This window comes from Serinus canaria, chromosome 1A, assembly GCF_022539315.1.
Source record: "Serinus canaria isolate serCan28SL12 chromosome 1A, serCan2020, whole genome shotgun sequence".
Lineage (NCBI taxonomy): Eukaryota > Metazoa > Chordata > Aves > Passeriformes > Fringillidae > Serinus > Serinus canaria.
Window position 1 is genome coordinate 61,064,632 of NC_066314.1, and position 21,102 is coordinate 61,085,733.

The 21,102-nt window shown below is 45.9% G+C and overlaps 1 protein-coding gene across 1 annotated transcript in view; it reads left to right on the forward strand.

The window, feature by feature from the left end:
• The window catches only part of TMTC1 (transmembrane O-mannosyltransferase targeting cadherins 1), a 139,975-nt gene extending 120,589 nt beyond the window's left edge, over nucleotides 1-19,386 (forward strand). The window contains exons 14-20 of the mRNA XM_030238180.2: nucleotides 5,488-5,590; nucleotides 9,165-9,300; nucleotides 10,248-10,392; nucleotides 11,544-11,681; nucleotides 12,069-12,191; nucleotides 13,375-13,452; nucleotides 14,173-19,386. Of these exons, the coding sequence (XP_030094040.1) occupies nucleotides 5,488-5,590; nucleotides 9,165-9,300; nucleotides 10,248-10,392; nucleotides 11,544-11,681; nucleotides 12,069-12,191; nucleotides 13,375-13,452; nucleotides 14,173-14,313 (864 nt within the window). The 3' untranslated portion in view covers nucleotides 14,314-19,386. The remainder of the gene's footprint in view (nucleotides 1-5,487; nucleotides 5,591-9,164; nucleotides 9,301-10,247; nucleotides 10,393-11,543; nucleotides 11,682-12,068; nucleotides 12,192-13,374; nucleotides 13,453-14,172) is intronic.
• The last annotated feature ends 1,716 nt before the right edge of the window (nucleotides 19,387-21,102 follow it).

The following is a 21,102-nucleotide window of genomic DNA, read 5'->3' on the forward strand; positions in this document are numbered from 1 at the left end:
GTGCCACAGCTACAGCCCCTCCTGCACCTCCCACCCTGCACTGCTGCTACAGCCCCTCCTGCACCTCCCACCCTGCACTGCTGCCACAGCCCCTCCTGCACCTCCCACCCTGCCTCACTGGCCATGGTGGCAGGCATGGGTCCATGCTGTCTGCACAGAGCTCTCAGGCTGCTCTACAGATGGCTTTTCCAGGATGGGAGGCAGCTCATACACAGTGAGTAATTACACCCACATGGTGTGGCTCTGAATTAAATCACTGCTGAAGTTGTGAGTAAATCCCCTCCCTGCCTCTGTGGAGAAGTCTTCATCCATTGCACCTTGGATGTTGTGACAGCAGGAGAGGCGAGCTTCCCCTCACACACACACACGCCTACACAGATAGCCTGGAGATTGCATAATAAATCATTCCAGACCTGGGGATTGTCAGACACCAGGTGGCCTCTGCAGCCCAGATTCTGCCCCTTGCACACACACACACACACACACACACAGGGTACAGCCCCTGATTACCATGGCAGATGATCACGAGCAGGGAGCTGGGAAGGCTGCCTGGCTTTATGTTGCTCTTAATGAGTGGCTGCTCAATATTTTGTTTCACCTCGTGGTTGAGGTGCCTCCAGGCCTTGTTTGCTGTGCTGGGCCCAGGCTGTGTCTGGAGGCAGGATTACTCCCTTCATCCCAGGCCTGTTCCCCACGCTCATTACTCAGGCTCTCCCTACTCGCTCTAGTTAGATAATTTATTTCTCCAACATCCCTGTGAGGTGAAATACTGTCCCCACAGAGGAAAAGAGAACTTGAGGCACAAAATCCTTGAGTTCAGAAGGAGCCATGGAGGCGCTGGGAGCACTGAGCTCTCCTTCCCTCCACACCTGTAGCAGCAGGTGAGGGATGCTGTGCTTTGTGCTGTGGTCCCACTCTGGGGCTCTGGGGTGGATGACAAGGTCCCTGTAACTGCACAGCTCCAGCACATCTCTGCAAACCTTTTGAAAACTGATTTTTTTTCGTCCTTCAGTTTTCAGATCAAATTGTTCCATAGCATAGGGTGCTGAAGCTTTCTTAAAATATAAGTACAGACAAAGCAAAATGGTATTGTTTGCTGTTCTCCATTATTCTGGTTAGTGAAATTTTCTCTGTGTAAGGGAAGGGGATGAATTTCATCAAAACTGTAAGCAGAGGTCTTGTTAAATCTTCTTCAAGGATGCAGGCACTCTGCAAAACTCACCTATGATGTATGTGAATTACTGAAAGATGTTCTATTTTATTTTCCCTTTTAAGAGAATTTCAAATATTATCAATATTACCTGCAGGGATCTCAAAATACGGTGTTTGAATTTAAAGACAAGCCTTGTTGAATGGTAGCCCTGCTTTGAATAAGCCCATCAATGAAGAGTCTCCTGCAAGTATAGGAAATGAGTCCTCTGCAGTATTACCTGGCTTTAATATTAATTGAAATTATTAATTAGAACGATTGATTGCAAGGTCAGCAGAGCAATAAAACCATTATAGAGTCCCAAGACCTCCTGCCCAAAGCAAATGCCATTAGTAAGCCCAGCAATAATTCATCTCTCTTACATATGGATTGTTCATCCTCTTGTGACTTGAGTAAGTGGTAGGCAAAAAAGATAGTTAGGACAATTTTCTCAGAAAACAGCAATTTTTCTGCAGACTTTTAACGCTTTCTCATGTTCAGCCACAGCAGAAGCCTGCTTGATTGTGCACCTCCTGCCTCACACAGTCATCCAGGGTCTGTCCTACAGTACTGCTGCTGCTGCCCGTGGCTGGGAGCTGCAGCATCACCTCCAGGGGTACAGGCAGAAACTTTTGGCATCTTCAGCCCAAAGAATGATGGCAAGAGCTCATTTCTTTGAGTTTTGTGTTTTCCTCTTTGTCTGAGCAATAAAAACTTTTAGCTCAAAACAGCTAAAAGTTCCAAGGAGTATTTTTATGTCTCCTTGTGGCCAAGAGCCTGTGTGACAGATGTAAGGGTTTCTGTGAGGCCAGGCATTACAGGATGGCATCACAATGGAGCTTTGGAGAAGGCACCATTGGGTCCCTTGCTGTGGTGTTGGGTCCCCAGGACGAGGTGAGAGATGAGAATTTGACTCCATGTTTCTCAGAAGGCTGATTTATTATGATATGATATGATTGATATGATATGATACTATATTATACTATATATTATATTATATTATATTATATTATATTATATTAGATTATATTAATTATATTATATTATATTATATTATATTATATTATATTATATTATATTATATTATATTATATTATATTATATTATATTATATTATAATTACATAGTAAAACTGTACTATAGAAAGAGAAAGGAGACATCAGAAGGCTAGACAAGAATGAATAATAAAAACTCCTGACTGACCAGAGTCCCAACACAGCTGGTCTGGGATTGGCTATTAAGTCAAAACAATTCACATGCTGGGTGAACAATTCTCCAGATCACATTCCAAGGGAGAAGCTGAGGCTTCTCAGCTTGCCCAGAGAAGAAATCCTGGCAAAGAGATTTTTCAGAAAATATCATGGTGACAGTCCCTCTTGCTGGGATGTGATAGAAAGGGGGTTAAATAATAATGTTAAATGCCATGTTAAAATAACTTGCATGAGGTGCCCATGACAACTTCTGCTTCTCCAGCTTTGCTCCAAGGCTAAAAGGGACACAGAGAAATAGCACCAGGATTGTCTTGGTGGGTACACAGCCACACACAGCATGTTCCCCCCATATTAAAGGGGGTGAATCTGAAATAGGCTTTATGGTTCCTTACATAGGAGTATGCCTGTTAAAAGTGCTGCAAAGAGGAATGGTTCAGATGCCAAGGAATTAACCTGTAACTTGATGTAATTGCCCTTTTCTCTCCTTGATAGCTGATTCTGAAGCCAGAGCTGACAAAAAAACCACTGCTGTATTGTATAGAACAGCTTGGCTTGTTTGTGCCTTTTATAGTTGCTTGCCCTTCTGGCTGCTCTTTTTCCTTGGAACTGTAACTCAGCTGCAATGTATTGTAGATTTCCTTGATTTCTGTGATCAGTGCAGTGGTGCTGGTAACAGAAATCAAACTTTTTTGCTGCCTGTTTTCACAACATTCTAACACTGGTTCCCCACAGTTTCCCGTCCTCCCAGCTTCAGTTTCATCCCTCATTTTGTGCTACTTGGTGGCTCTTCTCAGGCCCTAGCTTCAAGTGATTTTGTGTGTGTGTTTCTTAGAAAAAGAAACTTTATAACCCACTTAGCTGCAGAGGAGAGCCTACTCAGGCATAACCAAACTGAAAAACTGAGCTTTATAAAAAACAGACCTAAAACCCTGGAGTTCAACTGAAAGATTCTCATATGCATAATTTTTTTAATATCATAAAAATCTCATACATTTTTTATGCCAGTCTTCTGAGTTTTGTGAGGTTGATGAATGTTTCATGAAGGTCTGGGAGTGGCATTATTAAGTGTTAATGAGAATCTAGCCTTGATGAACTTGGAGCTCTATTTCTGCTAAGAAGAAGAGAGGCTGTGAGGAGGGAAAGCTCTGGCAGGAATAGCAGGTTCCACCCTTGCCACTTTCTGACTGTTCTTAATGCAAACACTTTGTTAGACTGGGCAATGAGCCTGAGGCATGCAGGGTCAGGATGTTAGGTGCCAAAAAAGCAATGCAACCACCATAAAAGTGCTAGAATGCTAAATATTGGTGAATGTTTTGACATGGAACACTCTAATCTAGTTTAACACAGCCCTTCCTTGCTTTAAAAATTTGGTTTATGATCAGTAAATAAAATAAGCTGACATACATGCATACAAAGCTGCTTTCATTGGCTGAAAATTAAAAGCAGAGGAAAAGAAAGTAAGACATAAATCTTAGAAAATATGCACAAAAAATTGCTCTTCAATTTAGTCAATTCTGATGATCACTACACTTTTCCTGACTCTGCAGGATAATGTTGTCAAATTCACATCAATTTATCCAAAACTTCCAAAGTTAAGCACTTTATAAAAACGTGTTTCTTTGCTTTATTGCACACTTATCTTTTTTGCTGGCTGACCTTTATCATGTAAATGTGAAGGGACTTAACTGTGGCAGGCTGTGTGATTCTCTGATCAAGTCATCCTCTTTCAGTGCAATTTATTCCAGCTCTCCAGCTCTGAAATAGGAGGTGAGAAAAGAGTCCTCACATTAAGCAGCTGTGGAGCAAAAGCTGCTGTCAGGTACAGATTTTAAATCCAGGGAAAGCCCAGGAGGCTCAGCCATTTGCAGGCTTTGAGGACAGTCCATAGCTGGGAGTGGACCAGCCTCTTATTTCAGCGTGGATTCAGTCCCAAGCGTGGGAGCTGCAGGCTCTCCTCAGTGAAGAGCCACTTGGCAGATTTTGCTTTCATTGGAGGCTGTGGAGTTTGTTGCTGTAGGGCTGTGCTGCTCAGTGGAAGGGGAAGAATTGAGAGAAGCACCCTTGGTGCTGGAGGCTCGCCTGACACCCCTCTGCACTGTGCTTGTCTCTTCTGTTCACAGCCTCCTTCCACAAACACAGCTGGCAGCCAGGCTCTGACAGCAGGGGGGAAGGAAGGCACCCTTGCTGGTGAGCATGCAGGCATTGGGCACACCTGGTCTGACTGTGGAGGGAAGTGGAAACCTTTTTAAGTTGCTCTTTGATCCACAGGAGAAACCTGATTGTTGTTTCAGAACCAGGCTGCCCGTAGCTCAGGCTGGACAGAGCCCAGCCAGTAGGAAGCTGTCTGTAGGCAAGGTGTTCCCAAACAAAGAAAAGATCTATATTTTCTAGAAATGTTCAGAGCCAGCAAACCTCCCTGAAAATCCATGCAAAATGGAACTCAGTGCATCTGGGGAATCAGCATGGTGGCATGTCCCATCAGTCCCAGTGAACACCACCTCGCACACTGACAATGCCTGGTTTTAATCTGAATCTGTCAGATTTCCCTGCTCTTTCACCACCCTTTCTCTTTAGCTTCCTTTATCCCCTGCACTCGCTCCCTAGCCATCACACACAGCAAGCTTTCATTCCTTGTATTTTCCTCTCTGCTTAAGGAAAGAAGAGCAGAGCTCCAGAGGGGAAAAGTTAGCCAGTGAGATGCTCATTAAACAAATAAATTAGAACATATCCACTCCCAGATGACAGATACTTCTCAACAGAACCAGCCCAATCCCTGTTGTTGTGTTTTTCCTGGCTGAGCATGTACCCAGCTGGGGACTCACTGGCATTGCACAGGCACCGCTTTTTCCAGGTGTTTCACGGGTAGCAAAGGCATGGGGGAAAGCTGACTGAACTGCTCTGGGATACCAGATGGCAGCTATAACACATCCATGCTATGGGGTAAAATTTTGGCCTTTTGGAAGGTGGGGTGTGTGTGGACTCCCCAGGCTTCCCCTGCAGCCAGGGAGCTGTCACAGAATGCAGGTGTGCAGCAAATGGTGCTGACAAACTTTCTGCCATGGCTAAGAAACCTCCTTCTCTTTCAAGGAACGGCTCAAGGAGGCTGAGGAGGTCTATAAGGCTGGCATAGAGAATTGTCCAGAGAGCTCTGATCTGCACAACAACTACGGTGTTTTCCTGGTTGATACCGGTAAGTGAGAGGGAGCACGGGATTTTTCCCTCTCTGTCTGCTTTGCTTTGATTTATTTTATTCAGCAGTACACATCTAAAAGAGTGTCAAAAGCTTCCAAGGCAATAGATGTGCCTCCATGGTAGCTTGGAAATAAATATCCCTGTGCTGCTGAGAGGGCACAACGCACTGGAATTTGTAATCAGTGCAGGCACTGTGCAGCAGGAGCATTCATTCAGCCCTGCTGCTCCCTTCAGTGTTTGTCACCATCTTCACACAGGCAGTTGGCCTCTTCAGTGTGAGCTGGGCAGCACCCTGACAGTACTGCCTTTTTTCCAGCAAGGCATGGCCACATCAAATCAGATCACAGGCACACAAATGGATCATTATGGTCTCTGGAGCACGTGCAGCCCTACTTTGTGACAAAGCAGCTCTTTGACTGTAAGGCTTGAGTGCCACCACTATAGAAAGGAACGTGGCTTTTAAACCATAATCATCTGTGAACACAAAACCCTATACACTGTGGGGTGAATTGATTTTTGAGGAGCTCTGTAATGGCATCCTTTTTTCCCTGGGGTCCTGGTTCCCATCCAACTTCCTTGGCACTTTCTGGCATTCACATAACAACAACAGAAACATCACTTTAATTGCCACCTTTTATTGACAGCTTTATTAGCAAAGCTAAGTTTGGCAAATGACTAGTGGAAAAGGACTGTTGTCTCACTGTGGTCCCTCCAAGAGAAGAGCCAAGACTCAATGATGAAACAGTGTAGGCTTGAAGTGTGTGGTTGCCACCCCTTCTTTCCCCATCACACGTGCCCAGTTCCAGTGGTGCTTGGGAAGAAGGGATGATGGTGTCTGTCAGTCTGCAACTGGCTGTTCTGCCCCTGAGCTGACACTTGACCATCACCCCTCTGTAGTACCTGTGTGAAACAGATACAAAACCAGAAGCAGTATTCAGAATCAAAAGAGGCATCGTGGCATTAGCAAAAGAGTTCTGAATTTGGGCCCTGGAAAAATTCATGCTTGTAAATAATAAAAATTCCTGAGTAATTTCCCTCTCATATTGTACTCATCTTTGCTTGCCAACCCAGATAAACTGTCCTATCCCTGCCAAAATTTGTGGTTCAAATGTAGTGCAGAGCACTTTCTGGTTTTTTTGCACTTTTGTACTCTGCCAAAGTCAAAACTATCATTTCCTGGTTTACTCCTACGCTTCCCCACAGACAAACAACTGGGAAAAAAAAGTCCCAGTGACTCTTGCTACGCGGGGCATGATGTGTCAATAACCCTCCTAGAGACATGACAAGGCGTGAAGGCAGCGGCTGCTGCTGAGCCTGTCACCGGCTGTGCTCTGTGCCAGCAGCACAGGGAGATGCTGTGGAGCACCACGCCAATTAACACAGGGCTCTGTGCAGAAAGCCTCCAGCAAGTGCCAGCTCTGGGGAGCCACAGCTCCAGACAGCTCTGCAGTGGTCACAGACTCCGAGTGTGTCTCCCTTATGATGCACTTTACCCCTGTGTGCTGGGCAGGGGAGGTGCTGCCTGGCTGAGGGACTGCAGTGCGTGCCCAGCTGCTTCCCAGGATGTTTTGTAGGTATAATTTTCAAAAACATCTGCCTGCTCAGTGGTGGGGAAAGATTGAGGCTGCTGGTGGATGTTTTGAAAAAGTCATACCTTGAATGACATGTCCTCAGCCTTGGGTGATTCTCCAGCACTTCTAAACCTCTCCACAGATGTTCCCCTCACTCCTAAAGGAGATGCTGAGATGTGCCCGTGTATATTTTAAGTTGCATATATGGTCTCAAAAAAAACCAAACTAGATCTGTGAAGGTATGAAAACAAAATTCCTGCAGCAGCGTGTTCAGTGCCCCAACATGCACTGGCTGTTTGTGAGATCTGTTTTCCAGCTTGAAATGGAATTAAATACATTGTGAAGTGAATCAGTTTAAAAAAATGCCAACACTGAAAAGCTTTGTTGGTGGACAAAGCTCTTTTAGTATTGGTTTTCGTCTGGAGATTATCTGGTCCAGAGTTTGCAAGCCAGTGAAATGAGCCCTGGGATTAAAAATGCAGTATTTGCATTGCTGTAGTGCTGGAACTTTATACTTCTACCATTATTTAGCTAAATAAAAACACATTATTAAAAGTAGAACTTTATGTATTGGGGTAATGATCTTGCACCTCTCTTTTTGCTTGTGTTTTGTTGTGGGCTTGGTGATGTCATGGGCTGCAGGGCCTTGCACATTTTCACACAGCGAAGCAGTGCCACCCAATGGCTCCTGTGCAGCACAGAAATGGTGCCTACGTGTTCCAAAAGACCCACCTGGACACCTCTGCTCTGGGATTTATTGCCCGGAGTGGGAAGTAGCTGCTCCCTGGCAGCTACTCCCAGTCCTGTTGAGCAATACACAGAGACCGAGCTGGAGGTCAGAGCAGCAGCACAGCAGAAGTGGAGGGAATAACCTCTGTTTGGAGAGAGCTAAAACTATTTGCAGTTCTGGTGGTGTTGTGGGGAATACTGGGGGGCTTGTTCTTCATTCTTCATTGCCCATTTCTCCAGTGGGCCAGGGTGAAAAGGATGCTCCACCAGGAGATGGCACATGTGCCCCAGCCCCTTCCCTGAGGTGGGCTCTGTCCTTAGCACAGGGCTTGTGTTCCCACTGCTGCATGATCAAGAGGGTGCTTTCAGTCAGGAGTCATCTTGTTGTGACTGGATCCTTAACTTGCAAAAAACTCACCCCTAGAAAATCTATTTCTCAGGATTGTCTCTGAATATTGGGAACTAAATCTGAGTTTGGATAGCAGTTTCTCTTATGCTTAGATTCAAAATACTGAGACAGAATTTCTTTCTCAAAATGTTTCCATGCTGTCTTGGTTTAGGGCAGATTTGGGAGAAAAACTCCAAAGGGGTTCCTCTAGAAAGCAGATTTAAATGGCCCCTCCCCCAACTGGTTTGGGAAAAGATTTCCTTGGAGAAAAGTGGAAAAAAACTGCTTATTTAGCAGTCAAAGCATACACCAGCACAAAAAAAATGGACAATATTAAACAATAAAATCTCTTGCCAATCTCAAGAGAAGACAAACTCAGCAAGTCCCCTTTGTGGGCTGTAGCTCAGCTCACCCAGTCTCTGATCAGTCCCTCCAGTGCTGGAAATGCCACGGCCCAGCCCTGGCCCAGTGACCACAGGTGGAGCTGCTGGTGCTCTGCTGCTTTAAACAGTTCCAAGAAAAAGAAAAACTACAGTCCAGGGAACTTGCCTGCCTCAGCTAGCTAAAAACTTACTAAAAGCAAAGGAGAGCTCTGTCCTGCCTGCCATCTGCAGACAACACAGTCTGTGAGAGGGATGCAGGTGAGCAAGTGCAGCTCCTGATAACAAACTCTGCACTTCTTCTCTCTCCCCATTCACTCTCAGAAGGTCTTAAAGATGCAAAACTTATCTCTGGGCTAAACAGACAAATGGGGATAATACCAGCATCGTGCATAGAGCAATACAAGAAATAAAGCCAGAACATTACCGTGTGCTGAGTTTGAGACAGGTTTTTTCTGCTGCACAGGGCTTTTTTTCTGGTTTAATGGCTGTTTTCCTCTCCAGGGTCTCCCGAGAGAGCCATGTCCCACTACAGGCAGGCCATCCTCCTGAGCCCTGCTCACCATGTGGCCATGGTGAACCTGGGCAGGCTTCACCGCTCCCTGGGGCAGAACAAAGAGGCTGAAGTGTGGTACAAGAGGTGAGGATTTGGGGTGGGAGACAGAGGGTTTCCTCCTGCCCCTGTATGGCTTGTCTCTGTTAAAGAGTTTCTGTTAGGAGTTTCTATCAGTGCATGCGTGGGGTTTCCTCCCTTCATTCTCTATCTTTTTGAAGTAGATGTGGCTGGTTTTGGGGAGTGCTTGGAAAGGCAGCATGGGCTCAGGCAGTGTTGATTTCCTGGACTATTCCCAAGCCCCCAGGATGGATACTGCTGCTTTAAGATGGGGGATGCTCTGATGATAACGTTGGAGGTTTCTTGGTGGCAGGAGCAGGCTGTATTACCACAGCTCCCAGCCTGCTTGAAGGTGGTCTGTGGTTGCTGCACCAGAAACAGCCATAAATGCTGCACAGCTCAGCAGCAAACCTTTGACACCATTAGGAACTACAGCCCTTCCCAGCACTGTTCCAGCAGTCAGGCTCTGACTCCAGATATGCAGCAGGATGGGTTGGGGGGGAGTATTTTTGCCTTCTTTTTGGCATATAGATTTGTGCTCACATTGCCCAGGTTTCATCGCTGTCAACCATTGCCACCCCTGCTGCAGGCTCAGGGGCAATTTGAAGGTGGCTCCTCCTTCTCCTCCTTCTCCTTCTCCTTCTCCTTCTCCTCCTTCTCCTTCTCCTTCTCCTTCTCCTCCTTCTCCTTCTCCTTCTCCTTCTCCTTCTCCTTCTCCTTCTCCTTCTCCTTCTCCTTCTCCTTCTCCTTCTCCTTCTCCTTCTCCTTCTCCTTCTCCTTCTTCTCCTTCTCCTTCTCTTCTCAGCTGGCTAGTGGGATTACTGCTGTGAGCACATTCATCCCTCCCCAGGGAATTGGAACTTCCCAGGCTGGAATGGTGCAGAGCTTTGGTTCTCCATCCCAGCACAAGCCCACCTCGCTCTTGCCCTTTGCTCCTGCTCGACCCTGAAGCTTGCCTTTTTCCCCACCCGCAGGGCGCTGAAGGTGTCGCGGAAGGCGGAGATCCTGTCCCCGCTGGGGGCTCTGTATTACAACACGGGGCGGTACGAGGAGGCGCTGCAGGTGTACCGGGAGGCGGCGGCGCTGCAGCCTTCCAGCAAGGACACCCGACTGGCGCTGGTGAGCGAGGGCCAGGGCAGTGCCAGAGGGCTGAGCTGGTGTCCTGGCTTAGGGAAAATCTAGGAGAAAACCTCCAAAAGGGGTCCCTCCAGGAAGCCAACCCACATGTCCCCTTCCCCTACCTGGTTCGGGACAAATTTCCTTGTAGAGAATTGAAATAACCTGTTTATTTAACAGCACTTCCCAGCACACAAAATGATCAATACTGGATGACAAAACTCATTCGTTGCTTTGAAGAGATGACAAAAACAGAAAGTCTCTCTGGTGGGTGGTCGTTCTGTTGTCAGTGCCTCTGACACTGGGAAAGGCTGCAGAGCAGGCCCTGGCAGGCTGCAAAGTGTTCTTGGTGTTTCCCAGGGTCCCAGTCTGGAGCAGGTTCGAATGGTTCCAAGAAAAGGGAAAGAAAAACAGTCCAAGGAAAGCTTGGACTGCCTCAGCTAGCTAACCTAATGAACTAACTAAAAGGCAAAAGAAGCGTGGTGTTCTGCCCTGTCCATGCTCAGACAACAGCAGTGTGCCAGCAGACTGTGGAGGAGTGAGTCCAGTCCCTGATAATAAAATTCTGTGCTGCTTCTTCTCCCTGCCTTTGCTCTCAGCCAGTCTTGAAGACACAGAATATAATATCCAGCATAAACAGAACACCTGATTGGGGATATGTGGAGTTACATTTTAGTTAAATGGTATGCTTTGTCTCGTCCCTCAAAAATGTACGGTTTATTCCAAGCTTGTAATCCTCCCCTGGAGTATCATGTACCTGCAATCCCGTTGGCCCAAGGCTTATTCTGCACCCACTTTGAATCTCCCTGTTAAGCTGTGTGGGGGAGATGAGAATCTCTCTTAGCCCTTTGGTTTTTTGGCCCTTTCCATCCTAGGCTCTTCCTCTCTCCCTCTCCCTTTCCCCTTCTCCCTCAGAAACCATGCTGCTCCCAGGGGTGGCACCCCCAATAAACCCTCACCTAATTAGCACCCTCAGAAGCTGTGTGGAGCCTCCTTGACTGCTTGCTGCTACCAGCGAATGCACATCTTAGGGGGCCTCCTGGGGACTCCCCAGGGGTCTCCTAAAGGAACTGCATCAGGGATACAGGCATCATAACGTCACCCTGGGACAGCTGGTCAAGAGTGTAACACTTGGTAACGCGGCTCTGTTACAGGCTCAGGTTCTGGCGATGATGGGGCGGACAAAGGAAGCCGAGAAGATGACGAACCACATCCTTAATGAGGATGCAGAGTGCCTGGAGTGCTACCGCCTCCTGTCAGCCATCTACAGCAAGCAGGAGCTCTATGCCAAGGTACCATAGCCTTGTCCCAAGGGCTCACACACAGAGCTCAGGCTGAATTTTACACTCCATCTCTCTGGGGACAAGTCACGTGCCTCAGCGCACATTCAGTAGGTTATTTCTTCACTAAAACCTTCATTTTATCTATGTATTAAGACTGAAACTAAGCAGTGTGGTTTTCTTATCACTTATACCTCCTGCTGCTGTCAGCCCCAGTGCCCATCAGCCCCAGGCATTTAAAAATCTCATTTCCCTGTGTGTTAATGATGTGGGGCAAACAAGGGATGGAGGAAGATGATCCTTATGCTGGTAGTCCATAGTGGTGAGGAAAGAATGAGAAGTGGGAAAGCACTGAATGGAAGGCACACAATGTCCTCTTGCTTTCTTGCTTTTTCACAGGCACTTGAAGCTATAGAAAAAGCACTTCAGCTAAAACCAAAGGATCCAAAAGTCATATCAGAGCTCTTTTTCACTAAAGGAAACCAGCTAAGAGAACAGAATCTCCTTGACAAGGCTTTCGAGGTATGACTGCTCTAAGACCTACAGGTGGTTTTATAGGCTAAAAGATGGAGTTTGCTCCTTGTGTGTGAAACTCCCCGGAGCATGCGCCCAGGCTGCTGTAGGCCTTAGGAGCTCAGTCTATCACTGGTACAGAGAAAGCTATGAGGCAGCTAACTTTACCAGACTCAATTGCAAATTTTTCCTTATTCCTGTATGGAAATACCACTCCCTGCTCTGAGAGGTTAAGTACAGAATTGTGGTGGGATTCACCTTTGCTCTATCCAGCTCCAGCCCCTCCTGCTGTCAGTGACCAGCTCCAGGTAGCTCAGCTGGAAACCTGGGGACCTGTGACAACTCACCATGTTGTTATATCTCACCTCAGAAGCCAATAACTAGAGATTGGCTTATCCTGTGAAGAAGGGTGCTTGATAGCCCAGAATTTTGTCAGCATTAATAATAATAATACAGAAGCAACCTGGTCTAGTGGAAGGTGTCACTACCTTTAGGAGGGGAGCTGGAAGTAGATAATCTTTCAAGTCCCTCCCAACCCAAACCATTCAATTATTTTTTGATTCAGAAAATATTAATTGGACTGTTCTGCATATTCTCAATATCCCTAAAGATGTTTAATCCTGATTTGAAAATCCTTTCCTGTTGTGACAATGTAAAAACAGTGCTGCTTGGCAGACTCCAGAAGGTCCTAATTGCTGCTTCTCCCACTCTCAGTGTCAGTGGGGAAGGAAAGCACTGCCCTCAGGTCCTTGTGAAACCTCCACACAAGTGGCTCTACCAGAGTCTGCTGCCAGCTCCAAATTCAAGCCTTGCAGATAAAGAGCAATCATACACGTGGATTGTAGTTGGCAGGGATTGTGCTTGGCACTGCCTAAGGAAATCACCTTGATGTGCAGGAGACCCCAGTGGTGCAGGGAGCAGGGACAGGGTGGCAGGTGTGGCTCCTCTCAGAGTGCAGGAAAAGCACACATTGGCAGGGAAAACCTGTGAGATGAACTGAGCCATGGAGCAGCACATTCTGTGCCTCTTCTGCAAAGAAACTGAAATTCACTTTGTGCATTGTATATGAGAGGAATTTGAATTCCATTCTGAATGGCTTCAGGAGAGGAAACTGCGTTTCTCTTTCCCCTCCAGCCCTGGTTTTGTTTGAAGGGTCTGACTCCTAACCTAGAAATGTTCCCTGTTTCTGCAGAGCTATAAACGGGCTGTGGAGCTCAACCCAGACCAAGCACAGGCCTGGATGAATATGGGAGGCATTGAGCACATCAAGGTATGACAGTTTTGGTTTTCCTTAAGCTGCCAGGTGCAGACACTACTGCACAGGAGCTAAATTGGTTTCAGACTGTCAAGAGTTGCATGTTTGTGAACAGCAAGTCCCTTGACATATTTTATCCAAAAAGGAGGGAAGTCTCTTCACCCCAGCTAGAGTTCCCAAACAGGTTGCTTGGTAAAGGAAATCTCATATTTTTAGAGTGCAGGCTGCAAGGAGCAACCTGCTCCTCTCAAAAGCTTTCCTGCTTCAGTTATTGACCTACCTTAGAAAAATGTCACCGTGAGTTGACTTTTAAGGTTCTTCTCTACCTAATTAATTTAATAAAGATGTCTAATGCAGAATACTGGCATGAAATTATGGAAATAGACAGACTACCCTGTGGTTGCTTATTCTTTTGAATACTTTAGCATATCATTATGATTTGAGTCTTAAGGAGTCATTGTGTGGTGTCCTTAAGCTATTCTGTTCCTGAGTAAAATTAACTCTTCTGGTGCAACATAACAGAAGAATGTAAATCTGTTTCTTTCTGTGTGAGTTTTGTCAAATTTAAGTCAACAGCACCTGGTGATCTGTTTCATAAAGAAGATGTACTTTTGTAACCCAGCAATGTCAGGTTTTTTAAACTCTGTTTCCCCTGTATCTTGTTTTTCACTTCACCCTTGGGACGAAGTTTCTGTGTGGAATGTGGATGAGATCTGCCACTCATTTTCTTTGCAGGGGAGCTACATCACTGCCCGTGACTACTACGAGAAAGCCTTGCAGCTGGTTCCAAACAGCAAGCTGCTGAAGGAGAATCTGGCCAAACTGGATCGCTTGGAGAAACGGTTTCAAGAAGTCCAGGAGAAAGACCAAACATAGCAATCAGTCACTAGCAGAAGGACACTCGTGCCCCTTGGAGAAGAGTGTGGTGGAAGCCTGTTGCTCAAAGTGATGCTGAAAGAGCTTTGATAGGACTCAGAATTATGGGAAGGCAAACTTCAAACACTTGGGTTCAGTCAAAGTTACAGGATCCTGTGGGATCATGGGATCCTTGGGTCCTGTGGGACGCGCTGGAGCATGAAGGAAAACCTTCCTTTAATCAAGATTTACATCTAGGCTGAACCCGTTCTAGTCACACCAGGAGTGTGGGTGGGACATGTACCTTCAGTATTGTGGCTGTCACCAGGGAAAATGTGCAGATAAAGCACTCATCCATTGCAGCAGGGGTGAAGTAGCACCTCCTGTTCCTCCACACAGGCTCACCTCATCCATGTAGAGCCCACCATGATGGGCTTCATTGCAAGTGCTGCAGACAGGAAAGATGGTCATAATGGTCACATAAAAAGGTTCCAAGGGGTTAATGCTGAGGAAATGGTGGTCGCTTTTACAGCTCTAAATGGGACTTGAAAATTATTCTAAAGAAAGGGGAAACTATTTAATTATCAGAATCAGAAGGGTGATTCTACAAGTAGGACAGATGATCCTTTGAGGGAAAACCTAGCCTGAATGTTTTATTCATTAGACAATAATTTTGTAGTAATTCAGGTTCATGATGCCACTTTTGTCAAATATCATATGGCTTTACCCTTTGCCCTCTCCCTCCAGGCCAAATAATAATTACTCTGAAAAAAATTGAAGCATCCAAAGGTAATGGGAAGCTCTAGGATTGCTTGTCCTCCTGCTCAGTCCCCAGTATGGAAAAAAAACAACCTATCTAATCAATATAGGAGGTAAAGTAAAACCACAGGGAGATTAGGGAACATTTCCTAGCCTGGAAAGGTACGAAGGAGGCTCTTTTATGGGTGTGCAGGGACAAAGCCCATTTATCATGGTGATAACACTGACAAAATACTTGGTCAACGTGTTCTCACCACTCCCCTAAGAGATATAGAAAATGACCTATAGATGATCAGTCATAAATCTATATTTTTAAATACTGTTGTGGGAAAACAAATTCTCTTCAGAACTGGGGGTTTTATTTTTGAGCTTTATTTATTTAACTTATAATAATCAAATAATTAATATATTTTCTCTGGTTTATATGAATTGGGCAATATCCCTCACAGCTGGCCACACGGTTGGGCATTGTGACTCATATTGTCTGAAGTTAGAAAAAGGGAGTACCAGTGAGGCGTGCTGGAATAATTCCCTCTCATGATCCTAAGGCAAGTGGCTGCAGAGCACTTTGGACCATACTGGCCTTGCAATAGCAGCACTTCTGCTGGTTCCAATGGGGTTTGCACCAGTTTCCCAGGGAGCATTAATGGGATCTGCTTCCTGCCTTTGGGTTTGGACACCAGGGTTGATCATCAGTTTGTTCCTCTTGCAGCACTAAACTGCTAGAAAAGTTGTTTGAGCTTGACTGTGGCCAGCAGCCCAGGGTTTGGATTTGTTAGTACAGTTCAGGTAGGTGTACAATGCCCAAAAAAACATCTGTCAGGAAAAGCCTGGCACCGCTGTGGTGCTCCAGATTTAGCTGACCATGGCACTTCAGCACTATCCAAGTTCCCTCAGTGGGATGGCTCAGCCATGTGCTGGAGGTTTTGCTGTCTTCCTTTGAAAGGCCTGGTGTCTGTCTGCACAGGTGATGGTCAGGTTACTGAGGAATTATTGATGTGACTCCAACTGTTTGGAGCTCACAGGTGCAGTGGTCTGCCCTGCCAGAGCCATGGCTGTGCATCCACTGAGACCAGGCTGGATGGTCCCCACTGGCCAAGGAGACCAGCCAGCTACAGCTGGGCAGAAATGAAGAGACTGTTGGGGCCAAGAGGTGGCCCCATGGGTGTTTGGGCTCTCCCTCCAACCCAGCTTCCAGGGGCACAGTGGGATCAGAATAAGCAAGTTGCTTCACTGTTGAGATTTCCGCTGCCAGCCCAAGCAGCCTACTTCACTTCATGGGGCCAGGGGCAGGTTAGAGCTCCTGGGGCTGGGTCAGCATCCCTCTCTTGTTTTCTCACACAGCTGTTGTGGCTGTGGACTGGCTGAGCTGACCTTTCTGCAGGTCCCCAGTGCAGCTGCTCTGCTGGCTGCCATGCACACAGTAGATCTGCACACCACTGGGCTGCCAGGATGGCCTGGAGGAGGTGATATCATGCCAGCACAGTCCCATGGGATGGGGACACCAAATATTAAATGGCCTCTGACAGCATTCAGCTCCCCAACATGCATTGCAAGGTCATAGATGGTTCCTTACTGGGATATTCAGAGGTGCCTGGACCAGAAAGCTCTGTGCCTGTCCCCAAGGTGAGCCTGTCTTTGGGACAGCTTCCCAAAGGCCTGTGTGCCCAGGCTGGCCATGGTGCAGTGAATTTGGGGGCTGGCAGAACAGTGTTTGGTGCTGCCCTGACAGTGGTACCCTGCAAAGCCCCCCAGGGAGGAGACATCTGCAGAGTGCTCCAGCAGCCAGCTGAAGGTCAATGGGTAGTGTGGGGGGAGATGTGCCTCCTTTAAAAATGTGTATCAACTATAAACTTTGCCTCAAGAGATATATTAAATAAATACTATATATTATACAGGCCTCACTGCCGTTTGTGGCTTTAAATAGTGACCAATGAAACATATTTTTTCAAATACAGAAGTTGTATTTTTTATAGCAATGCTTTGTGAGGGGGAAGACTTAGTTTTATGTTTTTAACTTTAGCATAAATCTTAGTTTGTCTTTCCTGAGAGACCTGGTAGAAATTACTATCTCCTGCTCGTCCTAAAACCTGATCAAAGCCATCCTGACCTCCTAAAACTCATGTATGTGTAGAAGTGTAATACAGCTTTGGGTGCCCCCCTCCCAGATCCTGGAGAAGGATTGATTACCATTTGTGCAACACTGTCTTACTTGCAGGAAACAGAGAAATGCCCCAGTAAGGGAGGTGGTTTGGTTGGAAGGCAAGGCATATCCACTTGCCTGAACCAGGCTGATAACATAGCCAGGGATTTTACTGCCAGTTGCAGCAGTTAACATTTCCATGCCATAGGGCTGGCTCTCCACATCTTGGAGCTGGGTTTGTAGTTCTGGAGTGAGGAGAGCTCAATAATGAACCTCACGTTCCTGAATCAGCACTTTTTAACCCCATCTATGCAGAATGACAGTCTGCAAACTGGCAGCAGATTGGGAGAATGGCTCAGACCATGGGCTACCAAAGCAGTTAAACCCCTGTGAAGCTCTGAACTGACTCCCTGTCCTGTTGACATCCATGCTGAAGCCCTGTGTTTGTTCAGGGCATCAATCATGTCAAAGGTTTATTGCAGGGAAAGAGTGGAGTATGATATGAAATGGATTACCTCCACCAAAATGGAATGCTATTGTGCAAGGTAAATCAAGCAACTTACCTTGTGATAACTTTATGTTATCTTAATTAATCATAGGAAATGTTCTCTTCCTCCAGCATCACACAGCTTCTAAAACAAAGAGTTATAAATACATTGTTTTCTACCAGTTCCAGTGCTCAGCATGGTTAGCAGAGATTGCAGATTAATAAATGGCTGCAGATCTGCCCAGTGGGGGAGAGTTCATGCTCTCTGCAAGTTGCACTGGATAAACCTTAGTGCTCACTAATTTTAAAGCAGAGAATTAATGGAAAGCTGGTTAGACAGGACTCTCATGTAGTCACTGTACATTTTAATCCTAAATGAGAAACATAATAATTGTGTTGCTTTTTCCTTTCCCCATGGATAATATTTGCAGCTGATGGATTTTATTTTATTGCTTATTTAAATTCCAGTGTTCTTTGCTTCCATCCCGTTTCTGTCCCCCAGGATAAATGATGCAGTGGGGGGTATTTTCTTTCTCTCATGGACTCCTTGGACTAGATTTTCCTACAAATGTGCAGGCAATTTGTTTTGGCCAAACAGTAAGTGAATACAGCAGTGCAAATGGCCTTCATTCCAGAGATCTCGAGGAGGACAAGGGGCTGGGCTTGCATGCATGGGCGTAGAAAGATGTGTAAGTCAAAAAAATTCAAAATAAAGAGGCTAACTTGCAGGGGAGGCTGGATGCCCCTAAAATGATCTAAAAACTATGAAAGCTTCTCCACAGTTACAGAAATCAGGCCAGATACGGTGTACAATATTGCGTGAAAGAAGATAATGGTCAGTCTAATTTATTAATTGAGCAATTTAGAATATTATTATATGGTCCTTTGCCCCACTTGTCCTCCAGCTCATTGAAACAGCTGGTGTATGCTTAAGTCTCTGCAATCTCTATGTGATTAAGTTGACCAAGTGTCAATTTCTATCTTTCATATATGCAATTATGCACAATCTTTCAAAAAATTAGCCCTTAGAGGGCTTTTTCCCCAACCTTCAGTCTCTTGCAGCAATTTCAAAATGCACCATTTTGCTTTCATGTACATTTAAACCCAGCAGCAAAAGAGAAAAAAAAATGAAAAAGAAAAAAAACAGCGCTTGGCATTCACTGGTGTTTTAATGTGGCAAAGTTGCTTCAGGTAACCTTGATAACTTTGTGCAAAAGTTCATTGCCATGTTTGTACTGACTTGCTGAGAATTTTTTCTTCTGGAAAATACCCCCAGTGGTATCCTCTGTATAAGTTACAACTGTAACACAACTGTATTACTGTAGAAATCTCTGCCTGAAGTGGGTGTCACGCTGCTGCGTGTTCCTCTCATGCAGAAGTTGTTTGCATTGCCTGTTGTTCATATGGTTCTTATTTCTGTATCTAATTTTTTAAATTAACTGTGCATATCTTTTTAAGAAAGAAAAAAACCCAACCAAACAAAAACAAAACCACAAGAAAACAGCCCATGGGTTAGAAATATTTTCAAAATAAATTCACTCTTAGCAGCAGCTGGATGTATGTCAGTGATGCAGGAATTTGCAAAGTCTTTGCTTTATTCACGGTGGGATTTATGGCTAGATTTCACATCAAGGAGTTATGCTCGAAGTCTTTGCAGAATAAAATGTATGTAAATGTCTATTTTATATAAAAAGTAAGAAAAGTAGGTGCTGTGCCTGGTTTTGTTCTTTTTCTTTAGAACCAGCCATGAACAAGTTGTTCTGGAGGTGGAAGGGTTGAAGTTTCTTACTCCACTCGACTTATATTTTATTTTACATGCCCCGAATTCCAGGTTATTGGTCATGTAGGAGCAACTATGCAGCATATGTGTTTGAGTCTGGTCATATAAAAATATTGGAGCAGGCATTTTGTGGAGCCTGAGCATGAGAAAAGATGTGGACTGGTGCTCACACAGTCTTGATGATTGGACATGTTATACTGACATAAGCTCTTCATGTCAGGCTTTATGCCTCTGTCAGGAATGGGTCAAACAAATCCAGAGTGCAAAAAGAAAGAAAACTGAGATTAAAAAGAAACTAATTTTGTTGTAAATCCCTTCTTCCTGGCAGACATTCCTAGATGCTCCTGCATGCTTCCAGGGTTTGAGTTCACTTGGGATAATAATGGTGGTAAACACCTCTATTGAAAATGGACCTGAAAGAGAATCAAAAGCCCTGAACACATGCCATGGTATTTCCTGCCATCCTGGTGTGTCCAAAATGCTCTGTAGCATGAAGGGGAATTGCATGCGCCAAAGTCAGGCTGTGCACCCTGATCCCAACAGCAATGCTTCTACCCAGTGCCCACCTGGGTCCTCTGCAAAGCCTGAGGCACCTCAGGTCTGGTGGCAGTGATAGAGGGAGACATGAGATCCCATGGAAAAGGGCAGTAAACCACAAGGAGGTGAGACACAGTGTGAGAGCCTCCAAAGCCACCCGTGCTGCAGCCCTGCAGCCTCAGCTGCTAGCCCTGATTGACACCATAGCCATTAAATGGCTCATCAGCTGAGTTGTTCCTCCTGTGAGAGGTGGAGCTGGGCTCCAGTACTGGGCACCTTTCCTGAGCTGTGGTGGGAGCAGGACTGCTCTCTGCTCATGGGCCTTCTTCTTTGTGGTGAGTCCTCTCCGTGGGGAGGTGTGCCCCAGTGTGGGATTTATGGTGGTGAGCACTGGTGTCATCTGCTCTTTTGAGGCACCAAAAGGGTGAAAGTGGCCAGTCAGTGTCACGGGTTCTGCAGGGCTTGGTGTATTTGTCCTGGTGAGGGATTTTTAGGCTGCCTTTGCTGTAGTTGTGTTGGGACTGGGAGCTTCTTGTACCCTCTCTGTGTAGGTGCTACTCACCAGAGCCCTCTTTGGCTGCTGAGGTGAGTGTGACCCATTCCTGTGCAGCCTGCCCAGCTGCCATGTGGTCCCTTGGTTGTGAAAGAAAGACAAATAGTTTGGTCCTGCTGAGCTTGAGGACTGCTCTCCCTGGGGCACCAGGTCAAACCCTTCTTGCACATCCCCCTGCAGTGGCTAATGTGTTCATAACTCCCTGTCTGGCCTGTTCTACACCCATGTGAAAAGTCATGTCTTATATGTGGGAGAGGGAAACAGGCACTAGATAGGTTGTGAAGTGGTTCAAGCCAGGCAGGAGAATGATGATGTTCAGGGTAACTTGCTCCTGGTAATGAAGCCAGTGCTAAAAACAGATGTCCTGCTGAGGCAAGAGATGGGCACACCAGCTAACTGCAGTTCCTCCCACCCTGCTCCAGTATGGTGCTGGTCCTGCTGCTAATGTTATTTCTCTCACCACCTAAGGGAATGGTGTTTTCTCCATCATTGACCACCTTGATAAAGTTTGTTTATTTTCTGCTTCACTAGTGGACTTGCTGCTATAGCAA